At 36.0% G+C, this 14,804-nt stretch overlaps 1 protein-coding gene across 3 annotated transcripts in view; it reads right to left on the bottom strand.

Moving 5' to 3' along the window:
• Positions 1-4,077: 4,077 nt before the first annotated feature.
• The window catches only part of CENPK (centromere protein K), a 49,057-nt gene continuing 38,330 nt past the window's right edge, over positions 4,078-14,804 (bottom strand). For 2 of the 3 annotated variants that reach the window (XM_010367700.2, XM_010367698.2), the window contains exons 7-11: positions 12,642-12,724; positions 12,444-12,542; positions 11,978-12,104; positions 7,797-7,850; positions 4,078-4,954 (exon numbers count right to left, since the gene is read on the bottom strand). In XM_010367700.2, coding sequence (XP_010366002.1) covers positions 4,796-4,954; positions 7,797-7,850; positions 11,978-12,104; positions 12,444-12,542; positions 12,642-12,724 — 522 coding nt within the window. In that variant the 3' untranslated portion in view covers positions 4,078-4,795. The remainder of the gene's footprint in view (positions 4,955-7,796; positions 7,851-11,977; positions 12,105-12,443; positions 12,543-12,641; positions 12,725-14,804) is intronic. The other variant, XM_030926687.1, reaches the window with a different exon arrangement.

Below are 14,804 nucleotides of genomic sequence, written 5' to 3' on the forward strand. Positions count from 1 at the left end.
TGTCAAATGGCTTTTCTGCCTCTATTGATATGATCATGACTTTTCTCCTTTAGTATGATAATGTAATGGATTGTATAAACTGATTTGTTGAATCAGCCTTGCATACCTGAAATAAATGCCACTTGACTGTGGTGTATAGTTTTTTGTTATACATTGTTGTGGTAGATTTGCTAATCCTCTTTTTTGTTTGTTTTTTGAGACAAGTTTCGCTTTTGTTGCCCAGGCTGGAGTGCAATGGTGTGATCTCGGCTCAATGCAACATCCTCCTCCCAGGTTCAAACGATTCTCCTGCCTCAGCCTCCAGCCTCAGCATGTTCCACCATGCCCAGCTGATTCTGTGTTTTTAGTAGAGACGGGGTTTCTCCATGTTGATCAGGCTGGTCTCAAACTCCTGACCTCAGGTGATCTGCCCACCTTGGCCTCCCAAAGTGCTGGGATTACAGGCATGAGCCACCATGCCCGGCAGATCTGCTAATACTCTGTTGAGAATTTGTACAGCTATGATCATGAGAGATACTGGTCTGTCGTCCTTTTTTGTAACATCTTTACCTAATTTTGTTATCAGGGTAATTCTGGCCTCACATGCTTTTGTTGTTTGTTGTTTTGAGACGGAGTTTTACTTTTTCATACAGGCTGAATTGAAGTGCAGTGGCGCAATCTCAGCTCACTGCATCCTCTCCCTCCCAGGTTCAAGTATTCTTTTGCCTAAGTCTCTCGAGTAGCTGGGATTACAGGCACGCGTCACAATGCCTGGCTAATTTTTTTTTTGTATTTTCAGTAGAGACGGGGTTTCACCATATTGGTCAGGCTGGTCTCAAAACTCCTGGCATCGTGATCCACCCGCCTCAGCCTCCCAAAATGCTGGGATTACAGGCATGAGCCACCGCACCCGGCCTCACAGAATGTGTTAAAACATTTCCTCTGCTTCTATTTTCTAGAATAGACTGTATAAAACTGGCATCACTTTCTCCTTGAATGGTAGAATTCACGAGTGAAGCCATCTGAGACCAGTGCTTTGTTTTGGAAGCTCATTATTGATTCAATTTATTTTATAACTTTATGCAAGGCAGTTATTTCTCCTTGTGTGAGTTTTGGTAGGTTGTGTCTTTCACAAAATTGGTCCATTTCATCTGTAATCAGATTTGTATACTCAGAATTGCTCATAACATTCCTTTATTATCCTTCTAATGTCCTAATGTTCAGAAGAAGAGTAATAATAATGGCACCTCTTTTCATTTCAGATTTTAGTAATTTTTTTTCTTTTGTTATGGCAGGAAGTTTTATAAATTTTAACTTTTCATTGAATTTCATTTGTTTCACTGAATTATTGTTTTTGTTTCCATTTTATTGATTTCTACTCTACTATTTCTTCTGCTTACTTTGGATTTAATTTGCTCTTCTTTTTCTAATTTCCTAAAGTAGATGCTTATTGATTTTAGATCTTTAACATTTTCCAATATATGCATTCAATACTATAAATTTCCCTCTAGCTACTGCTTTTGCTGCATCTCACTTTTTTTTTTTTTTTTTTTTTTTTTGAGACAAAGTCTCGCTCTGTTGCCCAGGCTGGAGTGCAGTGGTGCCATCTCCGCTCACTGGATGCTCCGCATCCCAGGTTCATGCCATTCTCCTGCCTCTGCCTCCCAAGTAGCTGGGACTACAGGTGCCCGCCACCACGCCCGGCTAATTTTTTGCATTTTTAGTAGACATGAGGTTTCATTGTGTTAGCCAGGATGGTCTCGATCTCCTGACCTCATGATCCACCCGCCTCGGCCTCCCAAAGTGCTGGGATTACAGGCATGATCCACCGCGCCCAGTCGCATCTCACAAATTTTGATAATTTGTATTTTCATTTATTTCAAAATATATTTTCTCGAGACTTCTTTGACCTATGTGTTTAAAAGTGTGTTCCTTAATCTACAAGTATTTTGGGATTTTCCAGGTATTTTCTAGTTTAATTCCTTTGTAAAGACATACATTCTGTGGTGTCTTTTATTAAAAGTTAATTACCCCTTTATCACCATATGTTGCTTGATCATTTTCCTTGTTCTGAAGTCAGCTTTGTATGAAATTAATATAGCTACTCCAGCTTTCTTTTGATGAGTGTAGTTTGAAATGTTAGTCTATCTAGGCTACCCTAACAAAATACCATATACTAGGTGACTTAAACAACATAAATTTTCTTTTTCTCAAATTTCTGAAGACTGGAAGTCTGGGATCAGGGTGTCATCACAATTTCTGGGGAAGGCTCTCTTTCTCATTTGTAGACAGCTACCTTCTAGTCGTATCTTCACATGGCAAAGAGAGCAAGCTCTCTGTGTCCCTTCTTATAAGGACACTAACCTTATGTTAGTCATGGTGCCACCTAACCTTAATTATCTTCCAAGATCCCTATCTCCAAATACTATCACACTGGGGGTTAGGGCTTCAACATATAAATTTGGGGAACAGCGGGAACGTGAACATTCAGTCCATTAATACGTGATGTATCTTTCTCCATCTTTGTATTTAAAGTATATTTCTTGTTTAGTCTCGTTTTTTAATCTTCTGTGACAGTATCTGTGTATTTGTGTATTTAGACAACTCACATTTAAACTGATTGATATAAATTACTATATTTGTTAATGTTTTCTATTAATTCCTCTTCTTTTGTTCGTCTTCCACTTTTCTGCCTTCTCTAAGTTTAATCTAGCATCTTGTACAATTCCATTGTCTCCGCTCTCTTACCAGGATTAAACAGATACGTAACAATCTACCATCATGTGAACTGGCTCTCTGATTGTTGCAAAACAAGATTCATTAAAATGGATGAACTTCTGGACACAGTCAAATGACAGAAGAGAATAATGATGTAACATGAAAAATAACAGCATTTATCAAATAGTGGTTACCCCAAGGCAGAGAGGACAACCTAGATAGGAAACATCAAAGGACATTTCACTTTTATCTGTAATATCTGCATTTATTTCTTGTATAATAAAAAATGAATTAAAAATTTTACATCTCTCCAAAAAAAAAAAAAAAAAAAGCAAGATTCCATCAAAACAAAGTTGTAGGATAAACAATAATCTAGGGAAAGTATTAAGAATATTAAAAATAAGCCATTAGCAACTTTTCACTTACTAATTTTTGAGTCAACATGTCATAAAATGCAATAAAGTATTTGATACACTACATTTAGCAGCTGGTAGCCTATTGACATACCCCATATAAACTTTTAGAAAAATACTGTCTATTGATAGACATTGCAAGCATAAGGATTATTTTTTTTCTTTCTTTTGAGACGGAGTTTTGCTCTTGTCGCCTAGGCTGGAGTGCAGTGGCACAATCTTGGCTCACTGCAACCTATGCCTCCCAGGTTCAAGAGATTCTCCTGCCTCAGCCTTCAAGTAGCTGGAATTATAGGTGTGCACCACCACACCCAGCTAATTTTTGGTATTTTTAGTAAAGACAGGGTTTCACCATGTTGGCCTGGCTGGTCTCGAACTCCTGACCTCAAGTGATCCACCCACCTCGGCCTCCGAAAGTGCTAGCATTACAGGCGTGAGCCACCGTGTCTGGCTCGATTTACATATTTTTAACGTTTTCATTAGCAAACACCAAGTGTTTTGCTAGTACTTCATGGACAACAGTACCACCTGCTCTGAAGAATTCTTGTCAGACCTACACTGCCATTTCTTCCCTCTCCAGTTAATTCAAAGAGTAAAAAGTTGTTCACCCCTTCAATATCCAACTCGAGTATTCTAGGAGGTACTTTATGTATCATCTTCCCCTAAGTTACATTCCCTAAAATATAATAGTATTTGTATTTTCTACAGAGGGATTGGTATACTTCAAATATTATTTGTTTACTTTAGAAAATATGAATTAAGGTAAGCAAGGAACTTGGATAATATACAGTAGGAAGCACTTTCAAGTAAAAAAGTAACAAATTTCTCTTAGAAAACTAATGATATTAAGTGGATTTAGGATTCTCTAGTTTAGCTTGTATGTAATACTAAATGAGTCCTATATCTTAATTTATCCAGCTTTAGAAAGTATTTGCTACTTATAAAAATATCCCACATCACCAACAGCTAGAGATTTTTAGAAATAATTTTATTCACAGAAAATTCACAAAGGATTAATAAAATGTCATGAATACAATTTTGTTGGTAATAATTAGCAGAATCAAGAGTAGATTAATATATAAGGTTACACGGTATATGAATAATACAAACTAAAATATCAATTTTATGTTAGCTTTATCCATTAGTTTTTCATATTCAATTTTAAACAAAACTAGAAATAAGGCAGTACATATGAAACAATTTGCTAAATACTTTTAAATTATGCCAGCTTCTACATCAGATATTACCTCAATTTTAAAACCATCTGCAAATTAAATGACCTTCCCATTATAATTTCTAAATATAAAGAAGCACCAATTGGAACTCAAAATGCATAAAAGATATTGTTATACATTTTAAGAAAATATTATATTAGCAATATAATAAATCAACAAAGAATTTTCCAAAGAATATTGCATGAAGTAAGGTATATTAAATGTTTTATGCCTAGAATATTATCTACCTGCATTCTTCTCCATATAGTTTAAAACACCAAAGCACTGACTGAATAAGAAAGGACCATTTAAAAATGAATAATAGATGGCAGCACATGCCATTTAGCAATAAAAGGAAGATAGACTATGTGCATTAATTTGCAAATAATGTTTTTTATCCAAATAGTCCTGTGGTTCCAATATCCTTGAATGATAAGATTTTTTTACTGTGTGAAAAAAGAAAACATTCTTTTACTGATGGAAAGCTTCTAATCTTATTCGGGTTGGATCTTCTGGATGTCTCAAGGCAATTCCATTACGCAGCAGCAGCTCAACATAAGGTGGCCAAAAGGAATCACTAATTTTGACATATGGATCATGTGGAACATCAAATAATCTATTTATAAGAATCTAGGAGAAAATATCATTCAAAATATACTTTACTTGGGAAAAAGTCAATACAGCTATAATAAAGTTTTTTGTCAAAGAATATTGACCTCTTTTCTTTTTCAACAACTGTTTAATACTTTTAATCTACAAATTTGAATTTCCTATTTGAAAGGACTACGGGTATTAGCTAATGAAAAAAACTTTAAAGTGAAGTTTTGCATCTTTAATTTAGAAAACCTTTTCCTAAAAATTGGTTAGAAAGAATTTACAATTCTCCCACTTCTCTTGGGATTAATATCTTCTTTAGGATAAAGACAAAAATCTTAAAAAATCAATATTTCACAAAAAAGTTAAAAAGAAAGTGAGCAAGTGTGTCTTAATATTTGAGGGAAAAATCACTGGTCCTGTCCTCCACAAAACACCTATTCTTCTGATAAATATTTATCATCATCGCTTCCTTCAGCTTCATCCTGAGTATCCCTGATCTTCATTAAGGATATTGTGGAATTACAACCACAAATTGAATTTTGATTATTTGTATTAAATTATATAGGCTAGCATTTTCCAAACTGCATTCCATAGAATTAGTCTCCCTGAAGTGTTCTTAGTTCCTGAAAAACAGGGTTCTGTGATCAAACAAGCTTGGGAAAGCTTGCTAATGTGAAGTGAGGATCAGCTGTCTTTCCCAAATCCACTGCTATTATAAAAGTCTTCTGAAGAAAGAAAGATTTACAATTGTTTGAATACTAATGTTATGAAATACAGTGAAAAACGCTAAATGTAGATCAATTATTATTTTGCCTCCTCAGCTATCTTCCAGTGCCTTCACAAATTACAAAACTAGAACTCAGAAGAGTTAAGAGATTCCTCAGGGGCACATAATCAGTGGTGGATCTTGGATTAGACTCCGTATCTCAAAATTACGTCCGCATCTCAAAAATTTATCAGGCCAAATTTTTAACTGAAAGATGCTATTATTTTAAGGAACATGGAAAAGAAAATGCATAATTTATACAAAGTGCCATAGAAATAAATCAAATTAATCCATCAAGCTCTAATCTCAATTAAATTTTGTAATACCTTATTTCTTGAAATAAAATTTTCAACTATCATTAATTATTTCATGTCCCACATCCCATGGGAGGAAAAAAGCTTTGGCCTCATTTCTTTTGAGTACTATGATATAGAACTAAATATTATTTGTATTTTAGAGCAATGGCTTATTTTAGTACAAATGGCTTATTTTAGTACAAATCTTTCCTATTTTGCATTTCTAATTTTAATCTTATTATTTTTAACCTAACTGCAGTTTTAACATTAGTTCCTTTATCACTGACAATATGAGCCTTGGAGACAAACTTAGGATTCTAATGCTAAGTTTTATATGCTGATATAGTTTAGGTGTGTCCCCTGTCAAATCTCATATTGAAATGTAATCCCCAGTGTTGGAGGTGGGGCCTGGTGGGAGGTGATTGGATCATCAGGGTGAATTTCTCGTGAATGCTTTAGCACATCCCCTTGGTGCTGTCCCTCATGACAGTGAGTTCTTGCAAGATCTGGTTGCTTAAAAGTGTGTGTGGTACCTTCCCCCTCCCTCTTGCTCCCACTCTGGCCATGTAAACTGTCTGCTCCTGCTTCACCTTCTGCTATGAGTAAAAGCTCCCTTAGGCCTCCCTAGAAGCTGAGCAGATGCCAGTGTCATGTTTGTACAGCCTGCAAACCATGAGCCAGTTAAACTCCTTTGCTTTATAAAATATACAGTCTCAGGTATTTCTTTACAGCAATACAAGAATGGCCTAACACATATGGTATATACTATGTACACTACTAAAAAATTATACATGTAATACCTTTCAGTATTTCCATGACTGACAATTTTTATTTAAAAAAAAAAAGTTAAGTCATCCATGAGAAACTATAGTCATCTTAGTTTCAGCATAAAATAGAGTAGCTAGAAATACGTTAAAATATTCTAATTACAAATCTAATACATATTTGTATTTTGCTTTTCAAAGCAATAATATTCTGTATTAAATCCTGAGGAACCAAAACTTGTCAGCTGGGCAAAAAGAGACTTTAACACCTAGTTCATTAAGTTAAATGAAACACATTTTCTGAAATCACTCTTCAAAATTTACCAATGATTTTAAAAAGGGTAATTGGTAAATACCCTTACTAATTGGTAAATACCCTGTTCTTCATACACTACTTCATTTTCCTTTCTGCCCAATTTGTCATGAATTGTCATATCAAGATCTTCCAAAGTATTTAAAATAATTGATAATATGGTTAAGGTTCAAAAACATTTTTGAAAAGGTCGAAGATATTTATAAAACAAGGTATATGTCAAATCAGAGAAAGCTGGAAAACTCAGTACTTACATTACAAGAAAAGAGACTGATTTTTTTTTTTTAAATTGTACAATTTCTACAACTTTGTGGAAGGAATCTTTAAGTTCATTATGTATTTTATACAGAGTATGGAGCTACCAATTAAAGAGTCAATGTAACAGCATAGAATTTTACTATGTAAATATTAGATGACATCATGAAAATTTTTTTTTCACCCTGTCAGCTCATACCTAGATAAAAACTTTACCTGTAATAAATCTTGGGAATATGATTAAGAGATAGACCTTAAATTAACATTATTTTAAAAATAATAATATTCCTCTCAGTACTATACAGGGAACAGAAACTAATTTTATACCAAAGATACATTATTACAAATATATTTAATAAAGAATGATGAATATTTTAAAAATTATTTAAGAATTATTTCTTGTTTTTCAAGTCTGAGTATAATTGTTCACAAATAACTAAGAGACAGCTTCAAGACAAAACAAAGTACACAAAACACTTACCTCTAACATTTCATGCAGTGTTATCAGCTGTACAGTTGATTCTTGAATGTTTTTCTTCAAGAGAAATGTGAATAACAAACAATTACCACTTCAGTTCCACCAATGGTGAAATATTGGACTGTTTTTACAAGACTTTTATTTTATTTTTTAGAGAGCTTCACTCTTGGTGCCCAGGCTGGAGTGCAATGGCGCAATCTCAGTTCACTGCAACCTCCGCCTCCCGGGTTCCAGTGATTCTCTTGCCTCAGCCTTCCGAGTAGCTAGGATTACAGGCGTTCCCACCACCACGCCTGGCTAATTTTTGTATTTTTAGTAGATACGAGGTTTCACCATCTTGGCCAGGCTGGTCTCGTGCTCCTGACCTCAGGTGATCTGCCCACACTGGCCTCCCAAAGTGCTGTGATTACAGGCATGAGTCACCATGCTTGGCCAAGAGTTTTAAAATTAGTATTTTTTAGTTGTAATGGTATAAAGTAACTAAAATCAAATATTCATAATTAAGTGACAAAAAATTCTGAAAGTAAATGTTATTTGTATTTAAGTCAGATTCATAAAAATGCAGTGGAAATATCTTCTAAGACAGTGAAAACTTTTATAGTAACTGGAAGATACAATTAAAACTATCCATAAACATATAATAGATATATACATTATATATAATCATATAAAAAATTTAGTATTTAAATCCCCCAATAAAAACTCCCCAAATGACATTCTAGAGTACATTTATGCAGTTTCAGTATAGGAAACTTGCTCTTATGAGAGACTTAATCATCTTTCTATAGCTCGTGACAGTTTGTCATGTTAACTCATTAGTTGTTTCTTCCCTGGAATGACAGAGAACAAATCTCACTCCAATTCTACCCAAGAGTTCCTCAAATATTTGAACACTGCTATTATAAGGACCAAGTCTTCTCTTTTTCACATTAATCGCCATTTGTTTCTTCAATTATTTTTTTCTTTTTTTTTTGGAGACAGGGTCTCACTCTGTCACCCAGGCTGGAGTGCAGTGGTGCCATCATAGCTCACTGCAGCCTTGACTTCCTGGGCTCAAGCTATCTTCCCACCTCAGCCTTCCGAGTAGCTGGGACTACAAGCACATGCCACAGTAATGTTTTTGTTTAAATATGTTTGTTTTGTAGAGGCAGGGTCTTGCTACGTTGTCCAAACTGGTCTCAAATTTTTGGCTTCAAGTGATCCTCCCACCTTAGTTTCCTGAAGTGCTGGGAATACAGGTGTGAGCCACCACACCCCACCTCAATATTTTTCATATGGCACAAATTTGAGGCTTCTCAATACCATGATTATTCTCTGAATGTGCTCTAATTTGTCTTTTGTTTTCCTTCATCTAGTCTCCCACAATGATCTAGGTGTGATTTGACTACCAAAGACAAAAAAAGAACACCTACTTTCATAATTACGGAGACCAGAATTCTATACATTAAATTTAAAATGGTATTAGCTTTTAGACATTTGTTTTTTTCCTTGTGGACTTCTGAGAATACTATCATCTAAAATGCCAAAGTATTTTTCATATATCTAGCTAAAAAAGTCTTCCTTGTTCTGTAATGTTTTAAACATAGATATCCTCTGTATTTCTACTTAAACATCATCCTATTTTATTTGCCTTAGTTCCTAACTAGCTAAGAAATAAAGTCTTTATTCTGTCATCCAACATATTTACTATCTAGCCCTCTTACTTTCACGTCATTTGTAAACTTTGATAGTCATATATTCTATCTCTTTAAGTTATTGTTAAAAATGTTCAACAGGACAGACTCTAAAGGAAACTGCTAGAAAGTTCCAAGATAATACTAATCCTAATTCAAAACCTTCTGATTAGGATTAGTATTATCTTGGAAAAAAGAAGTGAGGTTATCAAATCTGACTTAATGACCCCAAAATGGCTCATGGTAATCAACCTTCCTTTTAAGGATGCCTCAAACCTCTGGTTCTATTAGTGGAGCAAAAGCAACCAAAAAAAGTTAAAAAAATGGAGGAGACTGGGACCAGAAAATACATCAGTGAGTTGTTGCAAGATTAAGGTCATAAAGAGGCAAGGAATCATGACTTTAATGAAATGGTCAAAAGAAGGTTGTCATACTTTTACAAATAAATAGGAGGTAAAAAACAATAATAGAATGGAAGACACAGTCCATAACAAATGTAAAGCCTATAGACAATTATAAGTAAGAAAGGGAAGAGTAAAAAGAACACAGATAGTAAAAACAAAAACAAACAGAACTTTTTCTCCTTTTCTTAGTATATTCACATCCATTCAATAAATATGAACTGAGAAGGTTCTATATAAAAGATATGCAAGATAGAAGAGATACAAAGATGAACTGAACACATTGAGTAGCTCACAGGGCATGGGGGTGAAGGGAGAGATACACATAAATAACACTAACAAAATCATTGGAAAAGTGTTAATAAAAGGACACCTAGAGCCAGGTTCAGTAGCTCACATCTGCAGTCCCAGTTGTGTGGAGGCTGAGGCGGGAGGATAGCTTCAACCCAGGAGTTCAAGTCTAACCTGGGCAATATAGCAAGACCTCGTCTCTAAAAAATCAATCAATAGGTCAGGTGTGGTGGCTCACGCCTGTAATCCTAGCACTTTGGGAGGCTGAGGCGGGAGGATCAACTGAGGTCAGGAGTTTGAGACCAGCCTTGACAACACGGTGAAACCCTGTCTCTACTAAAACTACAAAAAAATTAGCTGGGTGTCGTGGCATGTAATTGTAGTCCCAGCTACCCGGGAGGCTGGGACAGGAGAATTGATTGCCTGAACCTGGGAGACAGAGGTTGCAGTGAGCAGAGATCATGCCATTGCACTCCAGCCTGGGTGACAGAGCAAGACTCGGTCCCCAAAAATAAAAATAAACAAACATTAAAAATAAATAAATAAAAGAACACTTAAATTTCATATGTTTCACTCAAAAGATGTTTGAACTGTCTTAAGTAGGAATCTGCCACCCTCAACAGATCGGAAGGGTTTTAACCTAGGCAGAAAAAACAATGTGTAAGCCACAAAAAAGTGAGAGGTCAATTGGTGACATAGCTGAATGGATTCACGTAAGAGATGGATGAATGCTGGGAAATGAGGCTGAGGAGATAGAAGTCCATAGTATAAATCCTAATGAAGAGATTTCTAAGAAGTTTACAGACTTCATTCCCTAGGAAAACATGAAAGATTTTATACTGAAAATGATTAAACTAAACATATTATTATTCAATGATTACTCCAATTTCAAAAAAGTGTTAACACTATATATATATATATATATATATAAGAACTGTTCACAATCTTCTGCCTCTCAATAAAATATTTATTTGCTTTCTCAGAAAAGGTTTATTTCATTATAGCTACTATTAAAATAGTCAATAACTTACAATAATCTGTAACAAATTTTAAACATCATTCTTTTGATTTAAAAAGTTGTACACATTCATCACAGAAAACTGAAAAAATTGTGAAAAAAAACCCACCTACAATCCTAGCTCTCAGACATAAGCACTATCAATTTTTTAAACATAAATTAGATTCAAACAATTTAATCATCAGTGTTTTATTTGTTCAACAGTTAGCTGTATTTCATTAACTTATCTGAAGGTGTTCAATACATTATATGACAAGTTGACTTACTCCCATCATATGGATGTAATATAAAAAATATACTCTGGCTGGGTGCAGTGGCTCACACCTGTAATCCTAACATCTAATCGTCCCACTTGGGAGGCTGAGGTGGGCAGATGGCCTGAGCTCAGGAGTTCAAGACCAGCCTGGGCAACTTGGTGAAATCCCCTCTCTAATACAAATACAAAAAATTAGCTGGGCGTGGTGGCGCACACCTGTAGTCCCAGCTACTCTGAAAGCTAAGGCACAAGAATCACTTGAACCCAGGAGGCAGAGGTTGCAGTGAGCTGAGATCACACCACTGAACTCCAGCCTGAGTGACAGAGACTCTGTCCCCCCGCCCCCTCCAAAAAGATATACATATATTTAATCCCATTTTATTGAATAATTAGGTTGCTTCTAGTGTTTCAATAAATATAATGTGATAATGGCATATTTCCATACATGTGCATACCTTTGAACTAAATAAGAAAATATGCTTCTAAACCCACCTAAAATAATTTCAAATATGGTAATTTATATAAATGTCTTCTCTAAAACTTACCTTTTTCTTTTTAACACTTCTATCAGGCATAGGAAAATGGTCTTCTAGAAACTTGCCCAAGGTACTCAAGAGTTTCTCCTTATATTCTTTTACATTAAGCATTTTAGTTTTCAGCTCATTAAAGATTCTAATAGATTTAAAAAATTAAGAGAAACATTTAACTGATAAAACACATATGCACATGTAACTAGTTATTCATGAAGTTGATCGAAAATTTTGTTAAAACTTCATTTGCTCAAACCAAATAACTACCTTTTTGAAAATAATATTGTGTATATAACAAGTAGAGAAATCAAAGGTACAGTCAAGTCAAGTCACTCATAAAATATCATATAATAGCTAATAGTTAACAAAAGTTAGGCCAAGCCTCCTGATTCCTGGTAAAATTAACTTCATCTATGTTTCATGTAACACAAAAAATAAAATACTTTTCCTATTTTAAAAACCTAGAACATAAAATTAATACCTTGATTCAGAAAATGTTTCGACCTTATTTTTCAATTCACTGTGCAGTACATTAAGAGATTCCATTATCTGTTGCTGTTCATCCAACCACTGTTGTTCTCTTTTGACATGGAAAAACAAAACAAGCAATATCTAAATAAAACTTTAAAGGCCACTTAATACATATGAATGATTAATAGTAATTATAACATAAACATACCTTTCTAAGTCTTCCTTTAACTTTTCATTCTTTGACTCCATAGTGGACAGTACCATTTCAAGATCTTGTCTCAGCTTTTGGAACTAGAATAAAATAATTCAAATTAATTGCTCAGTCTTTAATCTTACAGTTTTATTTCTGAACAACAGTCAAATTTACATAGTGGTCCAGGATACTTCCATTCAGACATCAGTAGTAAAAAAGCCTAGCAGAAAGCATTTGAAAAGGTAAATACACAGTAGGTGCTAAATTTGTGGTAATATTCTATGGTTAAATTCAAAAATATCAGAAGGGGTTTTGGGTAGTAAATTTTAATTTCATATTGAAAGGCAAGATAATGGTGTGTCTTCAGTAATCAGAGATTAGGTACCTTCTATTTTTTTGTTGTTTTTGAGACGGAGTCTCACTCTGTCACCCAGGCTGGAGTAAAGTAGTGCCATCTCAGCTCACTGCAAGCTCTGGCTCCCAGGTTCACGCCATTCTCCTGCCTCAGCCTCCTCCAGTAGCTGGGACTACAGGCGCCCGCCACCATGCCAGGCTAATTTTTTGTGTTTTTAGTAGAGACGGGGTTTCACCATGTTAGCCAGGATAGTCTCCATCTCCTGACCTCATGATCCGCCCGCCACGGCCTCCCAAAGTGCTGGGATTACAGGTGTGAGCGACCGCGCCCGGCCGCACAGGTACCTTTTCTTTTCTTTTTCATTTTTATTTTTTGAGACGGAGTCTTGTTTTGTCGCCCAGGCTGGAGTGCAGTGGTGTGAACTTGGCTCACTGCAACCTCGGCCTCCCGGGTTCAAATGATTCTCCTGCCTCAGCCTCCCGAGTAGCTGGGATTACAGGTGCGCCCCACCATGCCCAGCTAATTTTTGTATTTTTAGTACAGACTAGGTTTCACCATATTGGCCAGGCTGGACTCAAACTCCTGAGCTTGTGATCCACCCATCTCAGCCTCCCAAAGTGCTGGGATTACAGGTGTGAGCCACCGTGCCCAGCCCCAGGTACCTTTTCTAAGGAGACTGTACAAAACAGACACAAATGACTCACTCATTCAATATTTATTCAATCAATCATTCAATCAAATTTGTGATCAATCATTGACTATTAGGCATTGCTGAAGGAGAGAGAGATGCAAAGGTGAACAGAACAAAGAGGGGAATTCAGACATTTACTCCAGCAATGGTCAAGTGTCATAAAGAAAAAAAAATCAAAATAAAAGTAAAGGCATGAAGAGCAAGAAATGGATGTTTTAGGTAGTATGATATGAAAAGACTTCTCTGATCAGGTAACATTTAAGTAACAGAGAAAGGCCAGGCGCGGTGGCTCAAGCCTGTAATCCCAGCACTTTGGGAGGCCGAGGCGGGTGGATCACAAGGTCAGGAGATCGAGACCGGCCTGGGCAAGATGGTGAAACCCCATCTCTACTAAAAATACAAAAATCAGCCGGGCGTGGTGGTGGGCGCCTGTAGTCCCAGCTACTCGTGAGGCTGAGGCAGGAAAATCACGTCAACCCGGGAGGCGGAGGTTGCAGTGAGCCGAGATCGAACCACTATACTCCAGCCTGGGTGACAGAGTAAGACTCTGACTCAAAAAAAAAAAAAAAAACAACAGAGAAAGAAGACAAAGGAAAACATCATGCTATTCTCTAGCAAAAGAATGTCCCAGGGAAAGGGAATAGTAAGTACTAAGGCCAGGAGGCAAAAGTATGCTTGAGGTATTTCAGGAACAACAAAGAAGACTAAAGAGAATTACAATAAGCACTAGTGTTCCATTCTCCTGATCACAAGGGTTTCCATTAGCTCTTTTTAAACATAAATCAGGTAAGTTCAAAATGTATATTACAAACCCTAAAGTAACTATGAAAAAAAAAGAAAAGAAATAACTAATAAGCCAATACTGATAATCAGACACCAGCCTGGGCAACATGGCGAAACCCTGTCTCTATAAATAAATACAAAAATTAGCCAGGCATGATGCCACAAGCTACTTGGACGGCTGAGGCGGGAGGATCACATGAGGCCAGGAGGTGGAGGCTGCAGTGAGCTGAGATCATACTACTGTATGCCAGCCTGGTTAACAGAGCAAGACCCTGCCTCAACAATGACAACAACGACGACAACGACAACAACACACACAATCCAAGAAAGTGGGAAAAGGGAAAAACAG

Source organism: Rhinopithecus roxellana, chromosome 3 (assembly GCF_007565055.1).
Source record: "Rhinopithecus roxellana isolate Shanxi Qingling chromosome 3, ASM756505v1, whole genome shotgun sequence".
Taxonomy (NCBI): domain Eukaryota; kingdom Metazoa; phylum Chordata; class Mammalia; order Primates; family Cercopithecidae; genus Rhinopithecus; species Rhinopithecus roxellana.